Below are 26,116 nucleotides of genomic sequence, written 5' to 3'. Positions count from 1 at the left end.
ATGAAAATTATGATAGAGCACACAAGTAGTGATACAATAGATGAAAATGTTGGAAGTAGTGTTCATGTAAAGACGAATCAAAATATTAAGTTGGACGTAAAAAAAACTATGAAGCAAAATATGAGACTTATTTGATGAATCTATAATACTCCTCTAAAAATGATGAGAAAATATCACTTGCATTAATATGAAATTCTCACCATAATATAGATGAAATTAAAAATAATTTTTCATATAAAGATTGATATACAATTATTTTTTACATATAAGGATTAAAATACAAAAAAAGATTCTTTTATAAGGATGATCTATGAAGTCGCATTCGTAGCCAAATGAACTAGGTACTAAAAAAAATGTAATATATAGTGTAACCTACGTCGAATTTCAAAGAACAATTATATTTTCAAATACAATTAGGAGAGATATGTTTGGGAAATTTTGTCATGCAACATAGGTTAATTCACAAAAAAAGGGCAAAATAAGAATTGTTTTAGATTAATCAATTCACAAAGTTCAACCAAAGGAATTCTTATGCAATGGTTCAATTCATTACAAATTTCGGTATATATGTGATTCGATTCCAATTTTGTTAATCTTGGATTATTCTCATGAACATCTTTACGCATTTAATCAATGTACATACATTAATTAACAATTAGAAAATTAATGTTAGGTAAACCAATTTAAATCCTATACGATTAACCTTGATCATAGATTTGTAAGTTAAATCTCTACTTAAACCCAATTAAATCTAAATTGATCAATTCAAAATTAATTAGGCAAATTTTGAATCGTTAAGGTTATGCTCTGATTAGATCAGATTAATCAAACTCAATCAAGTTCAATTCAAAACAAGCTTAGAATCAAAAGGAGAGAAAATCAAAATCCGAATTCAAGTGTAAAACCTTATAATCAAACCAATGCAATAAGGAATCCCTAAGTTGAATGCAAAAATTAGTCTCTCGTGGCTATCTCTATGGAAGTACAAAATCCAAAATATGCCAAAGGTTTGAGAGAAAGAAAGCTCTTTCAAGAGCAAGAAAAGTGTAAATAGAATTAATGAATCTCAAGTGTCTTTTTGAATTTTTCCTAAATCCTAAAATAACTATATGAAACAAGTGAAACTCCTAAGCTACCCCTAGCTCAATTATAAGCCCTTTGAACAAGCTTTCCAACAACATATACTTTGCTTAATTTAGGCCTAAATTGAATTAGATATGTCTATTTAAGTAAAAGAGGATCTTGTTGTTCGACAACAACTCGAGTCCAACTTTGAGCCTAGATTTGACTCTGAATCTGATTGAATTAGCTAACAAGAGTTAAGAAGAAATTGTAGATCTCTGTTTCCAGAGCTACCAATATCGCCCCAATCCAATATTTAAAGCTCTAAATATTACCTGCACAAGGAGGAAAGGTGACAATGTAGAAAAATTTGTGAATTAAGCAAATAATTCATATAAGTCTATTAAAGGCCCAACATCTCAAAACTTTATTAAAATTATAGAATTAAGCTCAATTAACATCCAAATAGACTTATTATACACCATCAATGATTGCTTGAAAAGTAATTAATTAAAGGACCAAAAGACAATTTAAATTTGTCACATTGAATTTTTGTTTGCCGCGTATAAAAAAGAGTCAACATCATTATAATATACCGTAATAATAGAAAAAAAATTGAAAAATATTTTTTGCATAGATAATAAAACATAAAGAAAATAATACAAAAAATACATTTAAGATAGATTAATATTGAAAGTATACATATATATATAACAATTTTAGAACTCTCTCCATTTCTGATGCGCTCTGCCACTTCAATCCAACAACATGCCTTATAGTGTCTTAGTTTTTTTTTTAATGAATAGATATGAAAAAAAAAACAAAATAAAAAAGATAAAAGAAATTATTTTTATATAATTTTTATAATAATCAAAAAATAAGTTTAACAACGTGCTATATCGTGTCTCCATACATGTTGGTTTTAGAGTTTTTTTTGTCAAAATATGGTAAAATAAAAAAGTTATCAAAATAAGATATTTACAAAATATTGTTTTAGTCTAGAACATTTTTTTGCCACATCCCTTTTTAAGTGTCGTCCTTTACAAATCGACACTTATTATTTTTTTTTTATTAACTTTGAAGCAGCTCCAAGCGGGCACGATGGTGGAATCAAATTGTGTGTTGTGTGGGTTCTTTGTGTATGCAACGTAGTAATTTGAAATACATGCTTGTGGCTATGTCATAGTTAACCCTGAAGAGGGAGATAAGAGAATAAGGATGGAGCCAATGAAGACGCTTCCAATTGAGGGATTCGGATCGCCTGCAGTTCTGGCAAGAACTGCAGGCTGCAGTTTTCCTTTCGCTTAAGCGAGTTTTACTCGCTTAAGCGACCAAGGAAAGGGCTTGAACACGTAGAAACGTGCCTAAGCGAGGAAGAACAGACTTTTAAGCGAAATTCGCTTAAGCAACCATATCAGGCTTAAGCAAATTCAAAGTAGCTTAAGCCCTTCCAAGCGAAAAAGAAAAATTTGAAGTGAAAATGGACTAGAGAGGCATGTTTTTCAGTCACCTATTTCGCTTAAGCTACCAAATATGGCTTAAGCTAATTTAAAATCGCTTAAGCCCTCGTAAGCGAAAAAGAAAAATTTGAAGCAAAAATGGACTAGAGAGACATGTTTTTTAGTCACCTATTTCGCTTAAGCTAATCTTTAATAGCTTAAGCTATTTTCGCCTCGCTCAAGCCACGACTAGCGAATTTAACTATTATCAAGCGAATGTAAAACAGAGAGCACATGTTTCAGGCAGTGTAATTAGCTTGAGCGAAATTTAAATAGCTTAAGCTAATTTTGGTAGGGCTTAAGCTAGATTTTTACAAATGTAGCAAAATTTTTTTAGCTTAAGCGAGTTTTATCAGCTTAAGCGAATTTATCAGAAATTACATTTACCTGTACATCCTGATATAATCGCTTAAGCGAAATATATACGCGCTTGGGCGAAATTGGATGACTTAAGTGAAAGGTACAAAAAATCCAACCTACTCCTAATACAGATAACAATTAAGGGGGCCAAAATACACTTGATTACATATAAATAACGTCAAACTTACATCTTACACAAAAAGGAGTTGATAAATACATATTTAGCTTAGAAACAAAATAAGTTTTGGCAATTGCGTAATCAAATTTGATCAAGGATTGAAGTATTGGTATTATGAAGTTGTCCCTGCAAAATAAGAAGAGACATTCCAAACAATAATGGATGGAAAAAAAAAATCATGATATTTGGTTTGATTTAAGTTGGTAGTCTTACTGTTAACAAATCCGCGAAACTTAATTGATTGACTAATGTTTGAGGGGGATCATAACATGGAGGCGCCGAATAATGTACTTCAAATGAATCTGAAAGCATTGGTTGATATTCCTAAAACATTCAATGATAGTTGATAATTAAAGCATTTGTTATAATAAGGAAGTTAAAATAAATGTATTAATTGATAATTAAAGTAATCATAAGAAAGTACCTGAGATGCTGATTGACCTAAAGTTAGAGTTTTGTTCTTCTTTCTTTTTGCTTGTAATTCAACCCAACCTTTGAATCTTTTAGACCCTTTCCTCTTAATGGTTGGTTGTTGCTTGAATCCCTTAGGTTGTGTACCCCGATTGGTGATGTTATTTATACCATCATCTTTATTCTTGTCATTATCTTGTGTTTGTAAGCGAAGCTTTGCAATGTGGCCTGCTAAAGTGTTAATACTGTCATCCACTAATTGAGAATATTCTTCTGAACTAGAAACCTCAGAGGCCAACCTAATCATTTTATATGCTAGTTGTCGGTATCTTCGTGTCGTAGAAAGTATATGATCTTCTTCCACTTGTATGCCTTTTACATTGTGAATAATTCCATGATGGCCTTCTTTTGTCCATCTCTTTAGAATGTATTTGTCAGGATAGCCTTTACATCATTGGCTTCAAACACTTTCAAAGCGTGACAGCAAAGTATGCCCATTGTTTTAAACTTTTTACAAGAGCAATTGATAGTAGTTGAGGAACTATCAAATGTAACTGTCCATGACTTTTGTTGATTGACTTTAGTAATTACATATTCAATCAAAGGAGGAGTTTCAATCGTTAATGATATGCAACATGCTAAAAATTGAGCAAACTCTTGTTGAAATAAATTATACACTGTATGTGTGTAAACCTTGGTCATTTGTATTAGAATTGGTGACATCTCATATCGTAACATGACTAACTTATGATGAGAGTCATACTCACACTTAAGCTCGTTGTAACGCTTGTCTTCAACAACCCGTTCAAAGTGAGCAAAGAATTGCTTGATGTCAACACCAGGCTTCATACATGCTTTGAAATTAGAATTTAAGCTTTCACTCAGCTGAGTACTTCACATTCCAGGGATTAAACAATCCTTCATATAACATGATGCCCATTTCTCCTTTATGGAATACAGTGAAGTAATCCAAGTATTTTGTTCAACATTATATTCTGTAATGAACTTTGTCCAAGCCTCCTCAAAGTCAGTTGAACTATCAAAGTCATACATGCATCTTTTCAAATCTCTTAAAAAATGACTTCCTCCTTTCATCAAATTGCCAAGATGTTTTATTCCATTTTGCATTAAGTGCCATGTACATAATGCATGATGTGTCTTTGCCATTACATGGACAAGTGCTTTGGCCATAGCTTAATCTTGATCTGTAAAGATTGTTTGAGGTTTTCTGTTGTTGTGTGCTTCCAAAAAAGTCTCAAACAACCATTGAAATGATTCGGCTGTTTCATCATACAACAAGACTGCTCCAAAGATAACAACACCTCTGTAATGGTTAAAACCGAAAAATAATGTTAGAGGCCTATTAGCACGATTGGTGCAATATGTTGTGTCTAGTGATACAACTTCACCAAAAAAACCCATAATCTATTATCATCTTTGTATCCACCCAAAAAACATTTGTAATTTGCTCCTCTGTATCCATCTGGTACGCATGAAAATAAGTTGGGTTGTCTAGTAATTTTCGTTGAAAGTATTGCATTAGACAATCGACCTCACCGTATACCATTCCTCTTTGTCTTTTGCTCTCAAATAATTCTTTGCATCCAGTCAAGTATACCCAACATTACCTCGATGTCCTGCAAGTGTGGTCATTAGTTGAAATGATGCCTTTTGTCGCAATCCGGAGGCCTCAGCCAAATCAATTTCATGAGCTTAGACTTCAGTTATATTACGATGTGAAGCAAACATGTGTGTTGTCTCAGGAAGTTGTAATGGGTGATTATGCTCTTCAACAAACTCACGAATGACATACTTGTTGTTGTTTGCAAAAGACAATGATATCCTTACAAGACATTCAGTTCTAGTTTCTGGTCGATGTTTTGTGACTTGGGGCTTTCTTTTATCTTCTATTCAATGTCCCTCTTTACAACAAACATATCTGCAACCTGTAATGACACCATATACCTTTCGCTTGTTAAAATATTGTTTCCTGACTCCAAATCCTGCCAGCTTGCCATATTCACACCAAAATCGTCATGCTTGCTCAAGACTCTCAAACTCTTGCCTGACACTTGGTTTCCTTGCGACATCCATTCTTCAGTCCAATAAAATAACAGTAAACATGACCAAAATAATGTTATATAACAGTTGTAATGGTAAAATGTGCACCTTTAGTATGTTTGAAGACTTTCTTTGTCATAGTCTAACCCGAAATGGATTTTAGTTCTGCGAACTTGTGTCGTTTATCCTCACCGTGAGTGTGAAATAAGTCCTTACTAACGATAACCAATGATAATATCATGTACTTGAATGTTTCACCAAGAGTAAAAATAGATAAAACTTCTCTCTTCAGAAATAAGTACGCTAATATATCCTTGGCGCCAAAATTCCTGTCAAATATGCTTAAGCCGTATTCGCTAAATGTATCGCTAAGGCGAAAATTTTGCTCTTAAGTGACTTTTCGCTTAAGCGACCAAATCTCGCTTAAGCGAAAGATGCAACTGTTGGTTTTTAAAAAACTGGAATCACACTGCTCATTTCCATTCCATTCCCTTCTAAGGCTTTTCTATTATTCTCTGAAAGTTCTGAACTTTCATCTTCTCCAAACGTCTCTGTTCACAGTTTCAGATCAAGCTAAAGCTTCCATTTTTAACTCAGGTACATAATGCATGTTTTATGTTCTGTTTAATGTAGTTTAGGGGTCCCTGAAAACTCACTTTCATTGTCGCTTAAGTGTCTAACGATTCTATTATTCTTAACTTTTGCATGAGATTATAAGGCTTTCATGTGTTCAAGATTGTGATATATGAATGAGATTAGTATTATTGTGTCCATATTAGACTGATTTAGAACATTAAGTTTAGGGTTTAGGGTTAGTTTTCCTGCCTCTGTTGTTCATGGTTGTTTAGGGATTTAGTGCCTCTGTTGGAAGCCTCTGTAATTTTTGCTTAAGCGGGTTGAATTAGCTTAAGCAAAAGTTTAATCATGGGAAAAGCTACAGGTCGAAGGTTTCGCTTAAGCCACAAATTTTTGCTTGGGTGAAACATTCAAAGATGAGTGTTGATCACAGTTTATGTACTTCAGTCTTGACATTTCATTTCTAATACTATGCTAGAGTTTTGAAAATTAAAATTAGGCTTGCATTACCCTATCATTTGCTTACTGAAATAGATTCATGACCCTTTTGCATTGCTTTCAACAGAACTAAAATAAGGCTTCATAAACTACGATTTCTGCTGCATAAAATTTGGACTATGATAACTGAGAAGAATTAGAGACGAACCTAGCAAGTACCCCTATGTTCTGCTGTTGTCCATTTTGTGCATATTGAGTTGTTATCCTTCTTTCATTTCTTGTTAAGGATTAATTATCAACAGAGGATGGAATAGAATGAACACACCCATCTAATGATCTACAATCGCTCAAAGACTAGAATTTTATTTTTATTGTTTAAATTTTTGAATGTTAATTAGTCAATTAATTAGCTCGGTTCTTTGTTAATTACTCAATTTTAATAAATAGAGTAGAATTTAATTATTCAAACTTGAATTTATTTCAGGATGGCACCAAAGAAGTCTATTCCTCAAAGAAAAAGGCAAAAACCTGAAATTGGGCAAGGTTCACAGCAACATGATGAACCTGTTGAACAACGTCAACAATCACAAGCTCAAACTGCTGAAACAGAAATCATATCATTTGATAGATTTAGGTTCAAAACTAGGGCCAAGGCTCAGAGATTTCTTGACTTACAATGTAGGGAATTGCTACCTGAGAGGAACGTCTCTTTACAAGAAGGACAATATGAAGAGTTTGTGCAGGAGATTATAAGAAGAAAATGACAATTCTTGGCAAATCTCCCTAACCAAATTCATAAGGTAATTGTCAAATAATTTTATGCAAATGCATGGCCATTGATCCCATTGATCCCACACAAGTCAGAGCGGAAGTCTTGGGTTCGTAGACACACTGTTGCTTATGACAGAGATGCAATATCAGCGCTGTTAGGCAACCCTTTGACCTTGGGAGAAGGGGAGCTATGCCAATACCAACAACATCGAGGCTCTTTGTCAGGTTTTCCAGATGACACGGTAGCTGACACCTTATGCATCCCTGAAAAATCCTATGAAATAAATGCAGCGAAGAAGCCAATGCGCTTCAAAAGGCAGTCTTTCACTACTTTGGCCCAAATATGGGCATCCTTTCTCTTTGCCAACGTAGCCCCAACCACACACACCTCAGATGTCTGGATGCCCCGAGCATATCTGATATACAACATCATGGAGGGGATGTTTGTTGACATAACAGCCATAATTTTAGAAGAGTTGCACCAGTTTGTATTGTCCAATACCTCCAGTACTGCATCAACAACAAGACCTTTGAGATTTCCATCACTAATCACCGCTCTATATGCTTCCCAAAGGTGTTACAATTTCAGACACCTCCAATCAAACAATTAGCTTGAAGAAACCAATTAATTATCAGTTCATTAGAAATTATTGCACCAATCCAATGGAACAACTGGTAGGAGATTCTTCTCAACCGTCTTCATCTGTACCACCTGCATCACAACCACGAACACGACCATCTATGCCTGAAGCACTACAAACAGATCCAACTCTCATATGTCATCTGACTCATATAGAGCAACAATTAGCAGCAAACAATTGTGCTTACACTCACCTAAACGAGTCCTTCTATAAGTAAATGTTCTCTCCTTTACTATTTTAATTACTCTTGTAATTTTTATTTGACCATTATCCTCATTACCCCTTCATCATATCTTTCCACAGGTTCACTCTACACCAACATCATGGTCAGGATTCTGCTTTCCCATGGCCCACACCCAAGACTTTTGCAGCAACTATATCATGGCTTGGAGATAACCCTACCTTCACATTTCAAGATGAAACTACATAGGATCCAGATCAACAGCTAAAGGAAGGACCCCACGAGGACATTCAGGACATTGAGGAAAATGATGGGGGAGATGTACAAGAAGGTCAACAATTACAGGAAGAAGATGGATATGATGAGGGAGATGAGCCACAAGCAATGCAAGAGGATGACAATGTTGGAGCCACATGATTATAATTGGGATTTTATTGTAATAGATTTTAATGAGTCAACATTTTGTGTTATGTTATGTAATGGATTTCATTTGTAGTTCTTGAATGCTTAATCCTATAGTTCTCGTTAATGAATTTCATTAGTAGTTCTTGAATACTTATTCCTATAGTTCTCATTAATGGATTTTAATATTTATCACAATTGGTAATTAGAATAATTTTGCAGTATCATTTACTCTAAATTTTTCTGTTTGTAAATTGAAACTCAGTTACCCGAAAAATAGTCATCTTGCCAACCATTTTCTATGTGCTTATCAACTCCTTTTTGTATAAGATGTAAGTTTGACGTTATTTATATGTAATCAAGTGTATTTTGGCCCCCTTAATTGCTGTCTGTATTAGGAGTAGGTTGGATTTTTTGTACCTTTTGCTTAAGCCATCCAATTTTGCCCAAGTGCGTATATATTTTGCTTAAGCTACAGATCTGGGCTTAAGCGATTATATCAGGATGTACGGGTAAATGTAATTTCTGATAAATTCGCTTAAGCTGATAAAATTCGCTTAAGCTGATAAAACTCGCTACATTTGTAAAAGTCTAGCTTAAGCCCTACCAAAATTAGCTTAAGCTATTTAAATTTCGCTCAAGCTAATTACACTGCCTGAAACATGTGCTCTCTGTTTTACATTCGCTTGATAATAGTTAAATTCGTTGGCCGTGGCTTGAGCGAGGCGAAAATAGCTTAAGCTATGAAAGATTAGCTTAAGCGAAATAGGTGACTGAAAAACATGTCTCTCTAGTCTATTTTCGCTTCAAATTTTTCTTTTTCACTTACGAGGACTTAAGCGATTTTAAATTAACTTAAGCCATATTTGGTAGCTTAAGCGAAATAGGTGATTGAAAAACATGTCTCTCTGGTCCATTTTCGTTTCAAATTTTTCTTTTTCACTTGAAAGGGCTTAAGCTATTTTGAATTCGCTTAAGCCTGATATGGTCGCTTAAGCGAATTTCGCTTAAAAGTCTGTTCTTACTCGCATAGGCACGTTTCTGCGTGTTCAAGCCCTTTCGTTGGTCGCTTAAGCGAGTTTTTTCCCGTCAGAATTGCAAGCGATCCGAAAGAATCACCAAGATAAACAAGAAAAATAATTTGGTTTTCTTTCAAAATAGTTCGAGCTCCTTCAACTCCACACACACAAGAAAACAACCATAAAAATACCAATAAAATCTATCGAAGTGCCCCAAACATTATATTTATTTTTTTAATAATAAAAAAAAGTGTCAATTTTTTATAAAAAATACTTAAACCTAAACTCTAAACTATAAAAAAATAAATATTCTTTTACGAGTTGATACTTAACGTGATATGTCAAAAAATACTCTAAACTAAATAAATATTTAGTAAATACCTTATTTTAGTTTTTTTTTTTTAGTATTATATTTTAGTAAAAAAAAAGTTGCTTTTTATGACACAAGATAACACAATTTTATAACACATTTGTTAAACACGTTCAAGATTATGTTCAAGATTATTAAAAACTGATAAATTATTTAGATAAATTGTTTCAAATTTTGGATTATTTTAGTGAAAAAAATCCAACATTCTGCTTATCAAATACAAATAGAAATAGTAGGGACAGAGTACCTATGTTTGTGTATAAAAAATGAAGTATCCTCGTAAAACACCCGACCATTGTGTCACGGCTAACTAGTCAAGTGTACAGAGGTACGTCCTCTCATTCCCACCATGCTGAAATCAACGTTCTCTCCCATTTTTTGGGTGCTTTCTCCAAAACCTAAGTCTCCAAAAGTATCATCTCACACAATCTTCCGAAACAGCACGCCACATGTTCGCTACAACGCCTCTTTCAACACCTCACCACTCCCACACCCTTCATCAGCTTACATTCACCTCCCTTTCTGTCGAAAACGTTGCCACTACTGTGACTTCCCCATCGTCGCTCTTGGCTCCTCTTCAACCCAAACACACGACGACCCACGAGTCTCGAACTACATACACTGGCTCTGCAGAGAAATCAACGCAACCCAAGTGGAACAACTCAATGCCACGACCCCTCTTCAAACGGTCTATTTTGGTGGTGGAACACCCTCCCTCGTACCTCCTAGGATGGTTTCCTCGGTTTTGGAGACTCTGAGGATGAAGTTTGGGTTGAGTGAGGATGCTGAAATATCAATGGAAATGGACCCGGGCACGTTTGATGCCAACAAGATGCGAGAGATGATGCTGTTGGGAGTTAACAGAGTGTCTTTGGGGGTTCAAGCATTTCAGGAGAAGCTTTTGAGGGCTTGTGGAAGAGCACATGGCGTGAAAGAGGTTCATGAAGCTATTGACATTGTTAAGTTATGTGGGATTCAGAATTGGAGTGTAGATCTTATAGCTTCACTGCCTCATCAGACTAGTGATATGTGGGGGGAAAGTCTAAGGCTCACCATTGAGGCACAACCAACTCATGTTTCAGTTTATGACTTGCAAATTGAGCAAGGCACAAAATTTGGAAGAATGTAAGTGGCATTTATGTTATGTTACATCAGCAGCAGTTATAGTATTTTTATTTTTATTTTTTTATGTTTTCAAGTATATACCTATTTTAATCTCACAAATTGCAAGCAATGATCCCTTTAGTCTCTAACTCTACAAAAATATGACTTTAATCCCTGTATTTACAGTGAAAAATGACAATGAGATTTTAGTCCTTTTCGATATAAAACAACTATAAAATTTAAGTAGAGAAGTACTAAATGAGTGTTTTTTAAAATCTTACAGACTAAAGAGAGATTTTTGTATAGTGAGTAACTAAAATGATCCATGCTCACAATTTGAGGGACCAAAATGAGTATTTGCCTTTTTTCTTTCTTTCTTTTCAGCAATTGCTAACTAGTGTCCTAAGGATGTTGCTTAATAAATTAAAAAATATATTGAAAATATTAGTATACTCTTATTGTATTATGACTTTTAATATTTTTTTGGTTCTTTTAACATATGTTTAACAAGACCTTTTATTTTAAGCATTATAATGGTTTGGAACCTAAAGGTGAAAATGTTTACAGATACTCACCAGGGGAATTTCCTCTCCCTTCTGAGGTACAATCAGCTGATTTCTACAAGATGGCTTCAAGCATGCTTTATAATGCAGATTATAACCATTATGAAATCAGCAGCTACTGTAAGAGTGGATACGAGTGCAAACACAATTACACCTATTGGAAGAACAAGCCTTTCTATGGCTTTGGCCTTGGCTCTGCAAGTTTTGTTGGTGGGTTGAGATTTTCGAGGCCGAAGAAGGTGAATGATTACATTAATTTTGTTCAAAATCTAGAAAATGGATTGGTAAATAGCTCAGCTGTTGGCCACATTCAGAGCAAGGACACAGCCATGGATGTGGTCATGCTGTCCCTAAGAACTGCAAGAGGCCTAGACTTGAAGTCTTTTCAAGAATCATTTGGCAGCTCTGTTGTTTTGCCTTTGCTTGAGGCTTATAAACCTTATGTTGAGAGTGGACATGTGATTTGCTTGGATGGGGAGAGGAGAGCCATTAGAGTAGATGATCTCAACAATTCTTTTTTGAATAAAACTAACACAGAAAGGTGGGTGGCTTATGTAAGGCTAAGTGATCCAGAAGGTTTTCTCTTATCAAATGAGCTAATAGCCCTTGCTTTTGGGGTTATTGACTCTTGGAAGGAATGCTCTTCATGCTAAATAGCTACTTGAAAGCATGACTGCGTATCTGTTTAAGCAGCAACAAGTTTGTTAATAGCTATAGCTTATGTTATCTTACAATTACTTTTATGTTTTGTTGGATGGCGGGGATGGATACTCAAACGCCAATGGTGGGCATCCATATATCTTCACAGTAAAATAAATAACTCATGAAATGAAATCAATTTTGATAAACATTGTAATGACCGTCCCATTTTTGAGATGCAACCAAACTCCTGACTTGACTCTTCATATCACTTAAACTTGCCAAATAACATCATAAAATGGATAAACTTGATTGGCTGAAAGCAATTTGAAAAAAATGGACCGAATACAGAAAAAAATATGCAGGAAGTAGCACCCAGATCAATGCTCCAGAAGCCAAACGGAACAAACTTTTTTGTTCCTGCTGAGACGAAAACCAGGTTGGATAAAGAGTAGCCTAATTGATGTCTGCAGATATGATAATATAATAGCTAAAAGCCTAAAACTAAAATCTTCAATGTTCAGAACTTATCGTACATTGGATTGAAAAGACAAAAGCTAATGCCTAAAATCTTTAGACTGAAAAAACTTATTACATGAAATGAATCCTTCAATGGCTGCCGGATTACACTTACTTCTAAAGGACTTATTCCTCACTGCATTAAAATGCAACGCCGCACATTAATCAGGCAAACACTTTTCACGATCTGTATGTTCATAAACCCAAAGTGGTGGAAATAAAGCAACAGGGAAAAATTTAAATTAGAACTGCTACTAAAGTTACGTACAAATTGGAATGTTTTCAATTTGACTGAAAATATGCACTACAAATTTTATGAATTTTCACATACAATATTAAACTTAACTTCTAATAAATTATTTCTTACTCCTCTACACTCTTTTTTTGGCTATTTACTACTCTACACTTTAACATATTTATGTATGTGTATATATATTTTCACTTGTTCAATAGTATTAGCTATACAAATATTATCATTAGTGGTTACTATATCAACGTTACTACAATTTCTATTTTTTTATTTTTTTCAATAAGGATAGTTTTTAAAAATATAAACTATTTTTAACAGTTTTTATGTGTGAATCACTTAAAATTGACTTGTCAATATAATAAGGATATTGTGTTTAATTTTTTTTAAAGTTAATCAAATATGAAATCACTCGAATATTTGTTCAGTTATCAATTAAATTCAGAAAACAGTCGGTTTTCTTTTAATTCTTATAAATAAGATGGCAATTGCTTTCCAGAAAAAACTAAAACAGGTAACTTTAAATTAACAACTGCAGGATTTAAATCAATATCAAATATAATGATTTCAACATTTTATTTATTTATTTACACGTATTAAAAACATATTTCCAAAAATTAAAACAGAAACGAAAAATTATTTTACTTAAATTATAAAATGACATTTTCCCTTAAATTAAGGGGAAAATGAATTACTGAACTGGGAGGATATTATTGTTTGTGTAAAGAGAAACGACGACGCAGGGTCTAAGGAAGGGCATTTTTGACGCGGCGCTGGGTTTAGTGAGTAGAGAAGATGGGGAAGAAGACGAAGAAAGCCGGCAAAGGCAAAGAGAAAACTGAGAGAAAAACTGCAAAAGGAGAAGAGAAAAGAGTGCGCAGGGAAACCAAGAAGCTTTCTCCGGAGGACGACATCGACGCCATTTTGGTATAAACTCTCTCTTCTTCCATTCCATTCCTCTCTATTCTCACTTCACTCTCTTCCACCAACTTCAGATTTTGGTATTTAACCATTCATATTCTTCACTTCACACAGTTAACTATTCAAAAAGAGGAAGCCAAAAAGAAAGAAGTTCACGTCGAAGACAACGTTCCCGCGCCTTCTCCTCGCTCCAACTGCTCGGTAACACCGTTAACTTCTCTTCTCGCATATCCATCGTTGCATTGCAATGCATTTTCCGTTTCGTGACGCTTGATCGATCGTGTAGCTCACCGTCAATCCGTTGAAAGAGACCGAGTTGATTCTCTACGGTGGCGAATTCTACAACGGGAATAAGGTTAGACTTAGGAGTTTGAACTCAGTTGTGACTAATGCAATTTGTGTTTATTTGTCGAATGAGTGATATTTGAACAATTGTTGCTACGATGTGAATTTGTGCAGACTTTCGTCTATGGGGATCTCTACCGGTATGATGTGGAGAAGTTGGAATGGAAATTGGTTTCAAGTCCTAATAGTCCTCCTCCTCGCAGTGCTCATCAAGCAGTTGCTTGGAAAAATTATATTTATATTTTTGGTAATTGACTTACAATGTCTCTGAGAGTTTGGTATTTGTTCGACTTCAAAGATGTCGTATGATACTTGTAGCTGACCTCACATCTTATTGAGATAAGGTTTTTTTTTTTCTTGGTTGTTGTTGTACTTTTGGTAATTGACTTGGCTTTGTTGCTTGCTTAAAACAACAACCAAACCTTAAGTTCATGACAACTTAGTGTTTTATTGTGAATCATATCTATAGACAAAGTAGTGACCTCTAAATCCTTCTTAATGGTTTACTTAATAGTTTTTCTGGTTGCTCACAATAAAAAAAAAAAGTTGTGGCTGTTATTTATTTATGTAAATTTTGCTTTTTAGGTGGTGAATTTACATCTCCAAACCAAGAGCGGTTTCATCACTACAAGGTTGAATTTGCATAATTGCGTTGCCTTAATTTTTTTATGTAAAGACTAAAGAAAATTTGGCTCGCTTTATTGGATTTTAACTAGTTGGAGATGTTGCTTTGGAATTTTAATGTGTAGGATTTTTGGATGTTGGACTTGAAAACAAATCAATGGGAACAGCTTAATTTAAAAGGGTGTCCAAGTCCACGCTCAGGACATAGAATGGTATGTTCCAGTTCACTTGAAATGATGCACTCATAGATTATTAGAAAGGATGTCAGATTGTTAAATCTTTAAACGAACAGGATTTTGATATGTTTGTTTCTGAAAATGCATGCTATTCTGTTTAACTCAAATAACTTCATACTACTGTCTGCATTGCATAGCAAAGTCCCTCATATGAATTCTTACCTACATGTATCTTGTGCACTATATGACATTAAATACCCATGAAAGATATGATTTCTGTGAAGTGCCAAATCATAGGTTCCTGCCATCATGATTATTTTCTATATTTTCTTCTTTCAATTTGCAACCCTAATGTGAAAATGGAATAACAACTTATGTGAATGTGGTATATTTTACTGTTTTGCAAGAAACATCGTATTTAATAATTCTCATTACAGCTTGATTTGGTTCATTTCAATGTAATATTCCTGTTGAGAGTTTCATACATCCATATCAGAGATTAAATAACAAGAACAATTACTATATTGTCTCTGAATCTGATTTGATTACTAATATCCTTTTGCTATTGAGAGCACTGAAGTTTCCTTTGTGCTAGTTGGTCTTTAAACAGCTGCAAGGTTGGATACGTGTATATCTCTATTCTGTTTCCACTATCTCCCTTTAGTCCATAACAGAATGTTATTGAAAGTTTACTTTGTCTTTTTAGTTAATTGACTTTTTTAAATTATCATATTTGTCTCCACTTATTGAATACATGTTCCTAACATACAGAACATTCATTGACAAATATTCTTCTTGCTGTCACTGACTGCAGAATCTAAGAGCCGAAGATATAGTCACTGTGTTCTTTTTGTTACTAATCATCATTGACATTGATCATTCTAGCTGGTTTCTTGTCTATTTTATAAATCTTATTTTGCATACTTTAAGGTTGGTTTCTTTGCTCATTGTAATTGCTAAAAGCCTTCCTTGCAATATCCCCCCTCCTCTCTTTCCATTTGAATTTTCTTACAGAGAAATGCATGACATGTTCGATCCGACTTATTTATTCTTATATGAAATGTTCTTTTTGTCGCTTACTCTGGGAACCTGTTTGTGATGTCATAGTTATGAATCTTTATTTTAGCAGTCAATCTCTATAAGTGTCCCCCCACCTACCTGAAGTATCATATGTGAAACCCATATTAATCCAGTTTTTTTATTTGTTTTCATCATATGTTTTTTGTTCTAATGCTTTGTCTTCAAATTATTGGCTTCATTAACAGGTATTATACAAGCACAAGATTATTCTTTTTGGTGGCTTCTATGACACTCTTAGAGAAGTGAGGTTGCTAGTGCTGCTTTTTTATTTTTTTCATAATCTTGTATTGAGTCTATAATTTTGTTACTTGTATGTATTTGATTTTCTTTGTCATATTAAAAAAGAACATCTTTTTTCCTGCATCTAATGGAAAGCTTGCTGTAGGTAATAGTTAAATGTTTTGGTTTGTAAAAGTGAGTATCATATTACCCTGATTCAACTTAGATCATAAGAGTAAGTCTACAGGCAATTGAGTTCAGGGAGAAGAAGCAGAGCTTGAGCTTGTAATAAACATAAATTGCAGGATTTCTTTGGATGTTTGCTCTGCTAGTAACTGTATATAGCATGGAAACATCACTTTCTTTGATACATAATTTTGATTTCAAGGGAAGGAAATTTTTTTCCTCGTGCCACAGTTTATTTCTGTATTTATGAGTCTGCATGCACAACAGTTGGGACTTATTGGACTCACATGGAATGTTTTATGGATGTTTTCCTTCCATCCCTTATGGTTATTTTAATTTTCTTTTTCGGAGTGGCTGTGTTAGGCCAATGGTAATTAAACTAAACTTACTAACAAGCATGATGTGAACAAGGGTCAAGATGGTAAATTAGCTTGTAACTACCTTGCACATGTAGCAAGTAGAAATGTGGAAGGTGTAAGGTATCAATTTTATTGGTGGAAATGACTGAAAGAAGAAAGGACAGAGGGAGGAGGGAGGGTAAGAAATGGAGTAGAATAGGAGTGAAGTAGGCCTATCCTCTGGCTTGGGGCTCTGGTTTAGTCTTTTTCTTTCCTTGTAAATTTCATTTCTATTCTATTATTCCAGGAAAATCCAAAATCAATTTCTTGAGATAGCAATACATATTCTCTATTGATATCCACTTTTGTTCATTTCTTTCAGTTCTTGATCTCTGATTCCTGATTCTTATCAGGTTGCTTTCTTTGATTACTATAATTTCAAGGTTTTATTTTGAGCACTTTGATCTACTAATATCAGTGTTCAAATATTTTAAAATTTTTTGTATGAACTGTAAGTAATGTAGTGAAGCATTACGCTATACACACTATCATTGAATAGTCACAGGAATGTGTTATTGTGAAATCACATGTATTTAGCCCTCTGAAATTTATTCATTAGTTGATTTTTATGACATTAGGAAATGAAATTGATATTGTGTGTCTTAATTGCAACTTACAGATGAATCAGTATTCAAAATTTTTTTCTTGTTTCATAGTTGGGGTTACAAAATTCTATTTCTGGCTCAAAATATTGTATGTTATTGAACCTATAATTTTAGATACAATGTTCTTTGTGTGTAAACTTAAATGAACTTAGATTATTTACCAAGAGAGATCAACTATTGTATGTTATTGAACCTACAATTTTAGATACAATGTTCTTTGTGTGTAAACTTAAATGAACTTAGATTATTTACCAAGAGAGATCAACTATTGGTATTGATTCACTTAATAGCAATTTACTGCGAGGTTAAGACCTTTTAATTGATTATGCAGGTACTACAATGATCTATTTGTATTTGACCTTGATCAATTTAAGGTAAATATATCAAAATACCTGGGCTATTATGTTAATATGCTATTCACTATTCCAATTTCTGTGCCAATATGTCAGGATGTTTGATTTAATGTAGTTGATATTTATGTTCATTAATTTGATAAATGCCACTCTGATTTTGTGCTGTAGTGGCAAGAAATAAAGCCCAAGCCTGGAGCAATGTGGCCATCTGGACGTAGTGGTTTTCAATTATTTGTTTACCAAGATGACGTGAGTAAATACTGATCCCCCTTATATGAAGCTAATTTTTTTGTTTTAAATACCTGTTTTTATGCTTATGTTTATTTCTATAGCCAAAATTTCCCCTGTATCATAGTAATGATTAAGTAGGGTGGCTCTACATTACAGAGTAGTCAAGTTTCTTACTTTACAGAGTTTCCTTCACATCGCAGATTTTTTTGTATGGTGGCTATTCAAAAGAAGTTTCATCTGATAAGAGCTCCTCTGAGAAAGGAATTGTTCATTCAGACATGTGGTCCCTTGATCCTAAGACTTGGGAATGGAACAAGGTAGTGGTTTGGAGTTTAACATTAAAAGAATTTGTATATTCCTCTTCTTGGGCAAGTTTGAGCTTTTTTGTAGCTTAGACTTTTACCTTTGCCTAATTAAAATGTCCAATAGCAGCACAAATTTCTCTGTTGATCCTTCAATTAGACCGTTGTAACATCTCTCTCTCTCTCTCTCTCTCTCTCTCTCACACACACACACACACACACACATACACACCCTCGAACACCTGAAAGTGAAAAATAATGCACTTTATTATCTGTGTCCAACTGATGTTTTCATCATATTTTCTCCCTACATGATAGGTTAAGAAAAGTGGAATGCCTCCTGGACCCCGTGCTGGGTTTTCCATGAGTGTTCATAAGAGGAGGGCTCTGTTATTTGGTGGTGTTGTGGATATAGAAGTTGAAGGTTAGCTTTTGTTTTTTGTGATTATTAATTTTGCAATTTGTGACCTCTGCATATGTAATATGTTTTTAAGTAAATTAATGGGAACTTATCTGTGTGGACTGTATGACACACTTTGTAATATTTTCAAAGAATTAATAAAATCCGACAGTCAGCTTAAATTCTGTTTGGAAGGTGTATTTCTTTTTTATGATTGCTGCAACGTCAGTTTCCTTATGGAACTAAAATTGTGCAGGTGATGTAATGATGAGCTTGTTTTTGAATGAGCTTTATGGTTTTCAGTTAGACACTAATCGCTGGTGAGTGTCACAATTCCATTAGTTTTTTTCAATGAGCTTCATTATTTTGCATTTTACTCTGTAATTGATCATTTTCTGCGGTTAGAGTTGGAATATGCTATCACATCTATTAAGATGTCCCACATTGGCTAGAACTAGAGCAGAATACTCCTTATAAGGGTTAGGATAGTCCTCCTCCTATGAGCTAACTTTTGGGAGTAAGTTAGGCCCAAGTTTCTTAACAACATCTTATGGTTCTTGAGGTTAATTTATTTGATCTTGTTTGGGCAATAGGTATCCTCTGGAGTTAAGAAAGGAGAAGTCAACAAAAGATAAGGTAGATTGGATATCTCATACATTTACATTTATTCTGCTGATCTCATGAAAATTTTCCAGCATTTTAAAACTCATTCTGTAGATTGTTCTGAATGTAATATTGTATTTTTTCTTAATGAAATGGGGCTTTTCAGTTAAAAAAAATTGAACAAAATTGTACTGATGATGTCGACAAGAAGATAAATGCAATATATTCAGCTAGAGAAGAAACTGAGGAGTTAGAGGATGAAGAAAGCAACATCAATGACATATCCCAGAATATTACATCAAGCATGTCTATTGTTGATGATGAAACACTTATCAAATCTGAAGGAAAGCCTAAAGAAGCTGGTGCTAGATTGGAGATTCAGAGGAGTTCTTTGCCTGAGGTTGTCTCTTTGGACCAATTATCTTCTGACACTACTTTTTGCCCACTTATTGATTAATGTTTTTTTCTCTACAAATTTTGTAGGTAGTGAAGCCCTGTGGACGTATTAATTCCTGCATGGCTGTTGGAAGAGATACATTGTATATATATGGTGGCATGATGGAGGTTAAAGACCGAGAAATAACTCTTGATGATTTGTATTCTCTGAACCTTAGCAAACTTGATGAATGGAAGTGCATTATACCGGTTTGTTGACTTTTCTTAACTACCTTTGACCAATACATAGATATGCTTTACACTATAGATTCCAAGTAATAATATTATAAATGTATGAAATCAAATGTGCCCAAATCTCTTGTATGTCAACACTGTTTTCTGTTCTTATGACTAAATATAGTTCTATTTCTAGAAGCTGTCTGTCTTTGTGTCTCATAAAAAAATGATGGTTAAGCAAGAAAGAATTTGATTTTTTGACTGACAGAATTCTGCTACTGCAAAATTGGTGAATGTTTGTACCTTACCCAGTTGCAAGGGTCCAGGACATCTCATTACTCCACTAAATATTATTAAAAAGGCCATCTAACAAAATATGTGCTACTAATTAGATCGATTAGATTGCATTAATTTTTTTATGTTGTCTCATATTAACTTAATTTTCATTTGTAATTGGTTTTTAACCCAAAAAAATTTAGTAGATATATCTCTGGGTTTTATTACAAATAATAAAGTGAACTGGTGTTCAACCCATGCATGATAATATGGAATGGGATCAGTTGATGGATGTGGGTCCCACTAGGCCCATTATATGGTGTGTCTATTCTAGGAGGAAGAATGGCAATGTGGCAGGTAGTTAGAGAGTGCGGGAGAAGTTTGTTATACAGTGAGAGAAGTTGGTTATGCAGTATGGGGGTTACTATAAGAAAAGGGAATAGATGAGAGAAGGCAGAAAGGTATTTGGTGACTTAGTGGAACAGAGGGAAACCTCTCGAATAGGAGTTGTAACTATGGAGGAATTGTATCTTCATTTGGGGTGCCATTCCTGATAACCAAATAATACATTAGCCATGTGTATTAATCTTTTCTGTTGCTGTTTTCTTCTGTTATGGAGTTCTATCAACTGGGGTGACTTATCTTCTGTTGATTACATTATGCAACACAAGGCCTCTAGATATGAGCTATGCTGATGCTGTTAACACATCTTTTGTTTATCTAGCTTATTTATTCCAGAATACATTGTGATTGTAATTTCCTATTTTAAAATTCATTTTTACTTTATTTTCTTTAGTCTGTCTAACTTAACTTTTCTTCTACCCAGGCATCAGAATCTGAATGGGTTGAGGCTTCAGAGGATGATGATGATGAAGAAAATGAAGATGAAGATGAAGATGAATCAGATGGTGATAGTTCCACTGATGAGAATGACGATGAGGAGGAGGAAGAGGAAGAGGAGGTGCACATTCCAACTTTGTAATTCAAACAAGAAATAAAACACACGTTTAATTCATCGACTGAGGACCTTGAAAAAACATTTCTATAAAAGAAAAAAAGGCTGCAATTAACCCAAAATAGTGTTAGGCGTAATAGATTCATATGCTGAGTCATTACCTCATGTATGTTATGGTTAAATTGAATCTTCAACTCAACTTCACCAAATGAGTGCTCTTCCCCTTTTCTCATTATATATGACTGAACAAGGGTAAAAATGACATTTGACCCAAACATTAGTGAGCTAACATCTCTTGCAAATGAATATATTAGTGTGATAGCATTTTGAGTTACTTGTATTAATTTTATCATAAAGAGGATTTTGGGTAGGTTTTATCATAAATGGGAAATCTGTAGTATATACAAAATACATGGGAAGGGAAAATAATTTATTTAATCTAACACACCATTCAACTGAAAAAGAGGGAGAAAACAACAGAAACATGCTATCTTTTGGGAATTCTATCTCTTCCCTTTCCTTTCGCTGTTTCAATTCCCTTGCTTGTTGATTTTTCTCTTTTTGGGATATTTTGAAGCATTAAGTCTTTACACTATTTACCACTAGAAAGATGTGCAATGGGAACAAAATGGGTTCTCTCTAAGATACCTGTTTTTTCTTTTGCTACATGAAATGATATTCTTAACAGTTTACGGTAAATAATATTTTGGACAAAAATTTATCTGTTCAACTGGTAACGTGTAAAATGATATTCCTAAAACTTACAATTGCTATCCCACACATAATGTTCAAACATATGTATGATCAACTCTACATAACTAGGCAGTTTATTTGTCTCCAAAATAAGGCTTGCTACATTACTAACTTGGCTATACTTTTTTTGGCCACTAGGCTCAGAATGCATCGGTTCAGGTGGGAGATGCTGTTGCTTTAATCAAGGGAGAGGGAAGGAATCTGCGGAGGAAAGAAAGGAGGTCACGGATAGAACAAATTAGAGCTAGTCTTGGCTTGTCAGATTCACAGAGAACACCATTGGTAATATATTGATTGATACTTAACACTTTAGACTGTTGATTAAGATTGAATGGATTTATGAATTTTTAAGTTTTTTTATTGCGTATGAGCTCTACTATCTTGTTGATTGTATCTAGTTGTCTTCGCTCCTACAAAAGCATCTCTAGGCTTCAATTGGTGTTTTTCTTCATCCCACTGCTTTCCTAATTGATTTCTTGTTGCATGTAAAGCCAGGAGAATCCTTGAGGGACTTCTATCGTCGTACAAATTTGTATTGGCAAATGGCAGCCCATGAACATACTCAACACACTGGGAAAGTAGGTTATCTCTTTTCTTTCGTTCTTTAGTTATATTATTATTTTATAATGGCCCTCTTAAAATACAGTTTTGTTACTCTCAGCCTCTAGGGCTGAGTTTAAAGGTAATAAAATTGTATTAGAAAACAAAACATTTATTACATTGAAGTTACAAAAGTGTAATAAATGCTTTATTTTTTAATAAAATTTTACTATTATTAAATGTTTAAACTTAGCCCTAAGGTTTGTAGTTAACAAAACTATAAAAAATACAGTCATTAGTAGTTTGACTTGTGTTATGAACCAGGAAAGAGACATGAACAATTGATAGAAACAAAGGAAATGAAAATTTTATTGAGTGCATGAGAACAGGAGAGAATGCTTCTTTGAAGGTTTCCCCTTTAATATGAACTTCCTAACGAATCCTCCATTCTTCTTTCCCCTATTTATCTAAACGATCTTGTCTTACTAACTTTCCTAACTGTTTCTTACTACTTTTCCCTTCTCCTCTGTCCTAACAACTTGTTTCCCCATTTCCTATTATTTTGTTACAAATTATCTTTTGTCTGGATACCAGCAGTTGTTTTAAATCTTGCTTCTACTTGTTATGTGCTCAGGAGGAACAGAAGAGACTTGTTGCTCTTTCCGTTTTTCCTCAGCTCAAATTGGCCTGATCTGCTTACAAATAACATTTGACTTGTCTCTTCTAATTGATTTTTTTTTCTTATTATGGATGTGCATGCATTTGTTCACCTGATCTGGCAATGTCCAGTCTGATACTATTGGTCGCTAAAATTTATTTGAAGTGTTGAACTTTCATATCATAAAGTGCCTGTAAAATTGCTTCCCTTTTGTTTTCAACTAAGATCCAGTTTCAGCAGCCTCTTAAATGTGGTGAAATTTTAAAAACATGAAAAATTTGGAGCTGAAGATTTGCCTAGGAGTATCTAGGCAATTTGTTGTATTCATTCACTTGTACTTAGTACCAGGTATCCCATATATGCATGCAGAACAAAACCCATTTTATTACTTTTAGATTTCAGTGATTTTACTTTCTTGGTTTGCATTATTATAACAGATTTGTGCATGATTGCAAAATTGATAATGCTGGTAAAACTTATTTGTCAATAATGGTTCCGTGGAACCCATTTCATAATTTTGTCAATTGTGGGAATGAATATAATACCCCAGAATGAGGAAAAATAAACACCAGAAGGACTAAGGGTGTGCTTGTTTGAGAGAGTGGAAGTTTGGGAGGGAAGTGAGAGACCCAGTGTGATGTAGAGGCTGAAAAATCACTTTCATTCTACAGAGGAGGCCAGATTTTGTGAGACAAAATGTAAATGAGTTGTACTCTCCTTCCAGCTGTTTAAATTATTTGTTGTACCAAAAAAGTGCCATGTCTAACTTTTGTTCCAAATTTACATTTCCTCTCTCTACTCTATCAAACAAGCACACCCTAGAATTGTATTTTGCCAGTTTGAAATGAAACATTGTGAAGGGAATAAAATTATTTTGATATTCATCTAGCTCTATTTTAAATTCCTTCCCCCACCCCTTTCCTTTTTCATATGTACAGATACATGTGTCCATACGGAGTTGAACACTAATGAATACCTCGTGTTTTTGTGATAAAATTCCACTGGATCATAGGAACTCCGCAAGGATGGTTTTGATCTTGCTGAAGCTCGATACAGGGAGCTAAAACCTATTCTTGACGAGGTAATACTTTTGTTACGCACGCATTTGTAGAGTAACACTTCAAATTTGCAGTGTCACTATTTTCTTGTTTTAAATAAGTTCCAAGTTATTTCTTTGGACACTGCAGCTGGCTCTATTAGAAGCTGAGCAGAAAGCTGAAGAGGACGAAGGGCCCGAAACTAGTGCAAAGAAAAGAGGCAAGAAGAAAACTAGAAATTGATAATTTATTTAGCGCAAGGTTTGGATGCTATCGAGAATGTAATTTGCAATTTTGGTTTAGTTTGATATTATTTGCGAAGGTTTTGCGCATGGTCATGTTACATGTAATCAGTAACAAGCACAGACACAAAAATCACAATTACACTACACGAATTCCCTCCCCCGAAAAGGAGTACAAAATTCGCAATAGAAAAGATAAGAGTTTGGCGAATTTGTAATTTATGGTGACGAATTTATCTATGCCTGAGTATATTTAAAATTGCTACAGTTACTCAACTGTCTTTGAAATCTGATACATTACTCATGTTCTCCCACTAAATCGAACATATGTAACATGTCTACGCTTGAATTTGAAATTGAATATTAGCTGTTTTTTATTTCTGTGCTTATCATCAAATCATAATTGGCATTGACCTTGATTGGTTAAGAAGTAATGATAAAATGTTGACTGGGTGTTATGTTGAAAATGAGAATGGGTGGTTGATGATAAAGGAAGTTATAGGCAATGATCATGATTAAATTCTTGTAAAATTAATTAGAAAAAAAAAATATTTTACCTGTTATTCTATAAAATTATTAATCCTGTTTAGTATTTTCACCTAATGTAACTAAAAATATTAATGGTGGGAAAATACTTCAATTGAATATAATTATATTTTTAAATTGATCTAATGTTATTTAATATTTATATAAAATTTGTAAGCGACCAATATTTTAAAGTGGAGAAAGTTATTAGAATATATTACAGATTATTAGTTGAAGCAGTTTGCATTGCCAAGTTCACGACCTCTCCACTTGCTTTTATTTATGTGAGTAATAGCAAGAGTAATACGAAGAGGGAATGAAACCGATGCACGTAAAAAGAAGAGCCTAGCAAGCTATTGCTTTCTGCAACATAACTATATTTCTTAATCTTTGTCAAGTACTGCCAAAATTAAAAGCTCTTTGAAAAAATATTGGCTTAGTACCGTATCTCAAAAGAAGAACCCACCGCAGTGTCTACACTCTTCAAGGGTCAAGACTATACACACATTATATAAGTATCTATATGTGTAAAAGTATACTGCAATTCCTTTGCGCATGCAAGGATTATAGTTTTATATAACACCTTTGAGCTTCAAAGCTGCCTAATGTTTACAAAGATAATAATCCAAACAGGTATATTTGGCATCGGCTGCACGCGTGGCTATTTCCTGCCTCTATTAGTAGCCAGAAGCCAGGGTCCCAAGTTGGAACAAAATTAAAGGCTAAAATTAGGTTACACATTCTTGAATCTTTATTTGCTCAAGTGGAATCTCACAAGTAACGAGAAAGAAGGACAACTTTTTATCTTAAATTACAAAATCAATCCAAGTCGGAAAAGAAAAAAGAGGGAGCTTAAAACTTATAATAAGAGTGGATTCTACCGGTTACAAACACGAAATTATGAGTATGAATAAATTTATAAAAAAGGATGATAATTTATTTAAAATTATTAATTAAAATTTATTTAAAATTATATAAATTATGTGGGTCTTATTTTTTTTGGTTTTAAATTAATGTTTCTTTTCTGTACTTTT

General features: G+C 33.9%; 2 protein-coding genes and 1 pseudogene across 2 annotated transcripts; 2 read left to right on the top strand and 1 right to left on the bottom strand.

The window, feature by feature from the left end:
- Positions 1 to 3,180: 3,180 nt before the first annotated feature.
- Positions 3,181 to 5,604, bottom strand: LOC113867748 (annotated as a pseudogene).
- Positions 5,605 to 10,279: 4,675 nt separating this feature from the next.
- LOC113852662 (oxygen-independent coproporphyrinogen-III oxidase-like protein sll1917) lies at positions 10,280 to 12,469 on the top strand. The gene is made up of 2 exons (XM_027482996.1): positions 10,280 to 11,094; positions 11,641 to 12,469. Exons 1-2 carry the CDS (start codon positions 10,319 to 10,321, stop codon positions 12,287 to 12,289), a joined length of 1,425 nt encoding a protein of 474 aa, XP_027338797.1. The 5' UTR covers positions 10,280 to 10,318; the 3' UTR covers positions 12,290 to 12,469.
- A 1,274-nt stretch (positions 12,470 to 13,743) lies between these two features.
- Positions 13,744 to 24,829, top strand: LOC113847041 (kelch domain-containing protein 4). The gene is made up of 20 exons (XM_027475883.1): positions 13,744 to 13,968; positions 14,077 to 14,163; positions 14,249 to 14,317; positions 14,422 to 14,554; positions 14,893 to 14,939; positions 15,057 to 15,143; positions 16,373 to 16,434; positions 17,927 to 17,969; positions 18,117 to 18,197; positions 18,380 to 18,496; positions 18,800 to 18,905; positions 19,138 to 19,201; positions 19,475 to 19,517; positions 19,651 to 19,884; positions 19,968 to 20,129; positions 21,199 to 21,333; positions 22,219 to 22,362; positions 22,572 to 22,658; positions 24,291 to 24,359; positions 24,466 to 24,829. The coding sequence occupies exons 1-20, from the start codon at positions 13,837 to 13,839 to the stop codon at positions 24,556 to 24,558; spliced, it is 1,995 nt and encodes a 664-aa protein (XP_027331684.1). The 5' UTR covers positions 13,744 to 13,836; the 3' UTR covers positions 24,559 to 24,829.
- Positions 24,830 to 26,116: the final 1,287 nt, after the last annotated feature.

Source organism: Abrus precatorius, unplaced genomic scaffold, assembly GCF_003935025.1.
Source record: "Abrus precatorius isolate BTA unplaced genomic scaffold, Abrus_2018 Scaffold10, whole genome shotgun sequence".
NCBI classification, from domain to species: domain Eukaryota; kingdom Viridiplantae; phylum Streptophyta; class Magnoliopsida; order Fabales; family Fabaceae; genus Abrus; species Abrus precatorius.
This window is presented reverse-complemented; position numbering and strand designations above follow the sequence as displayed.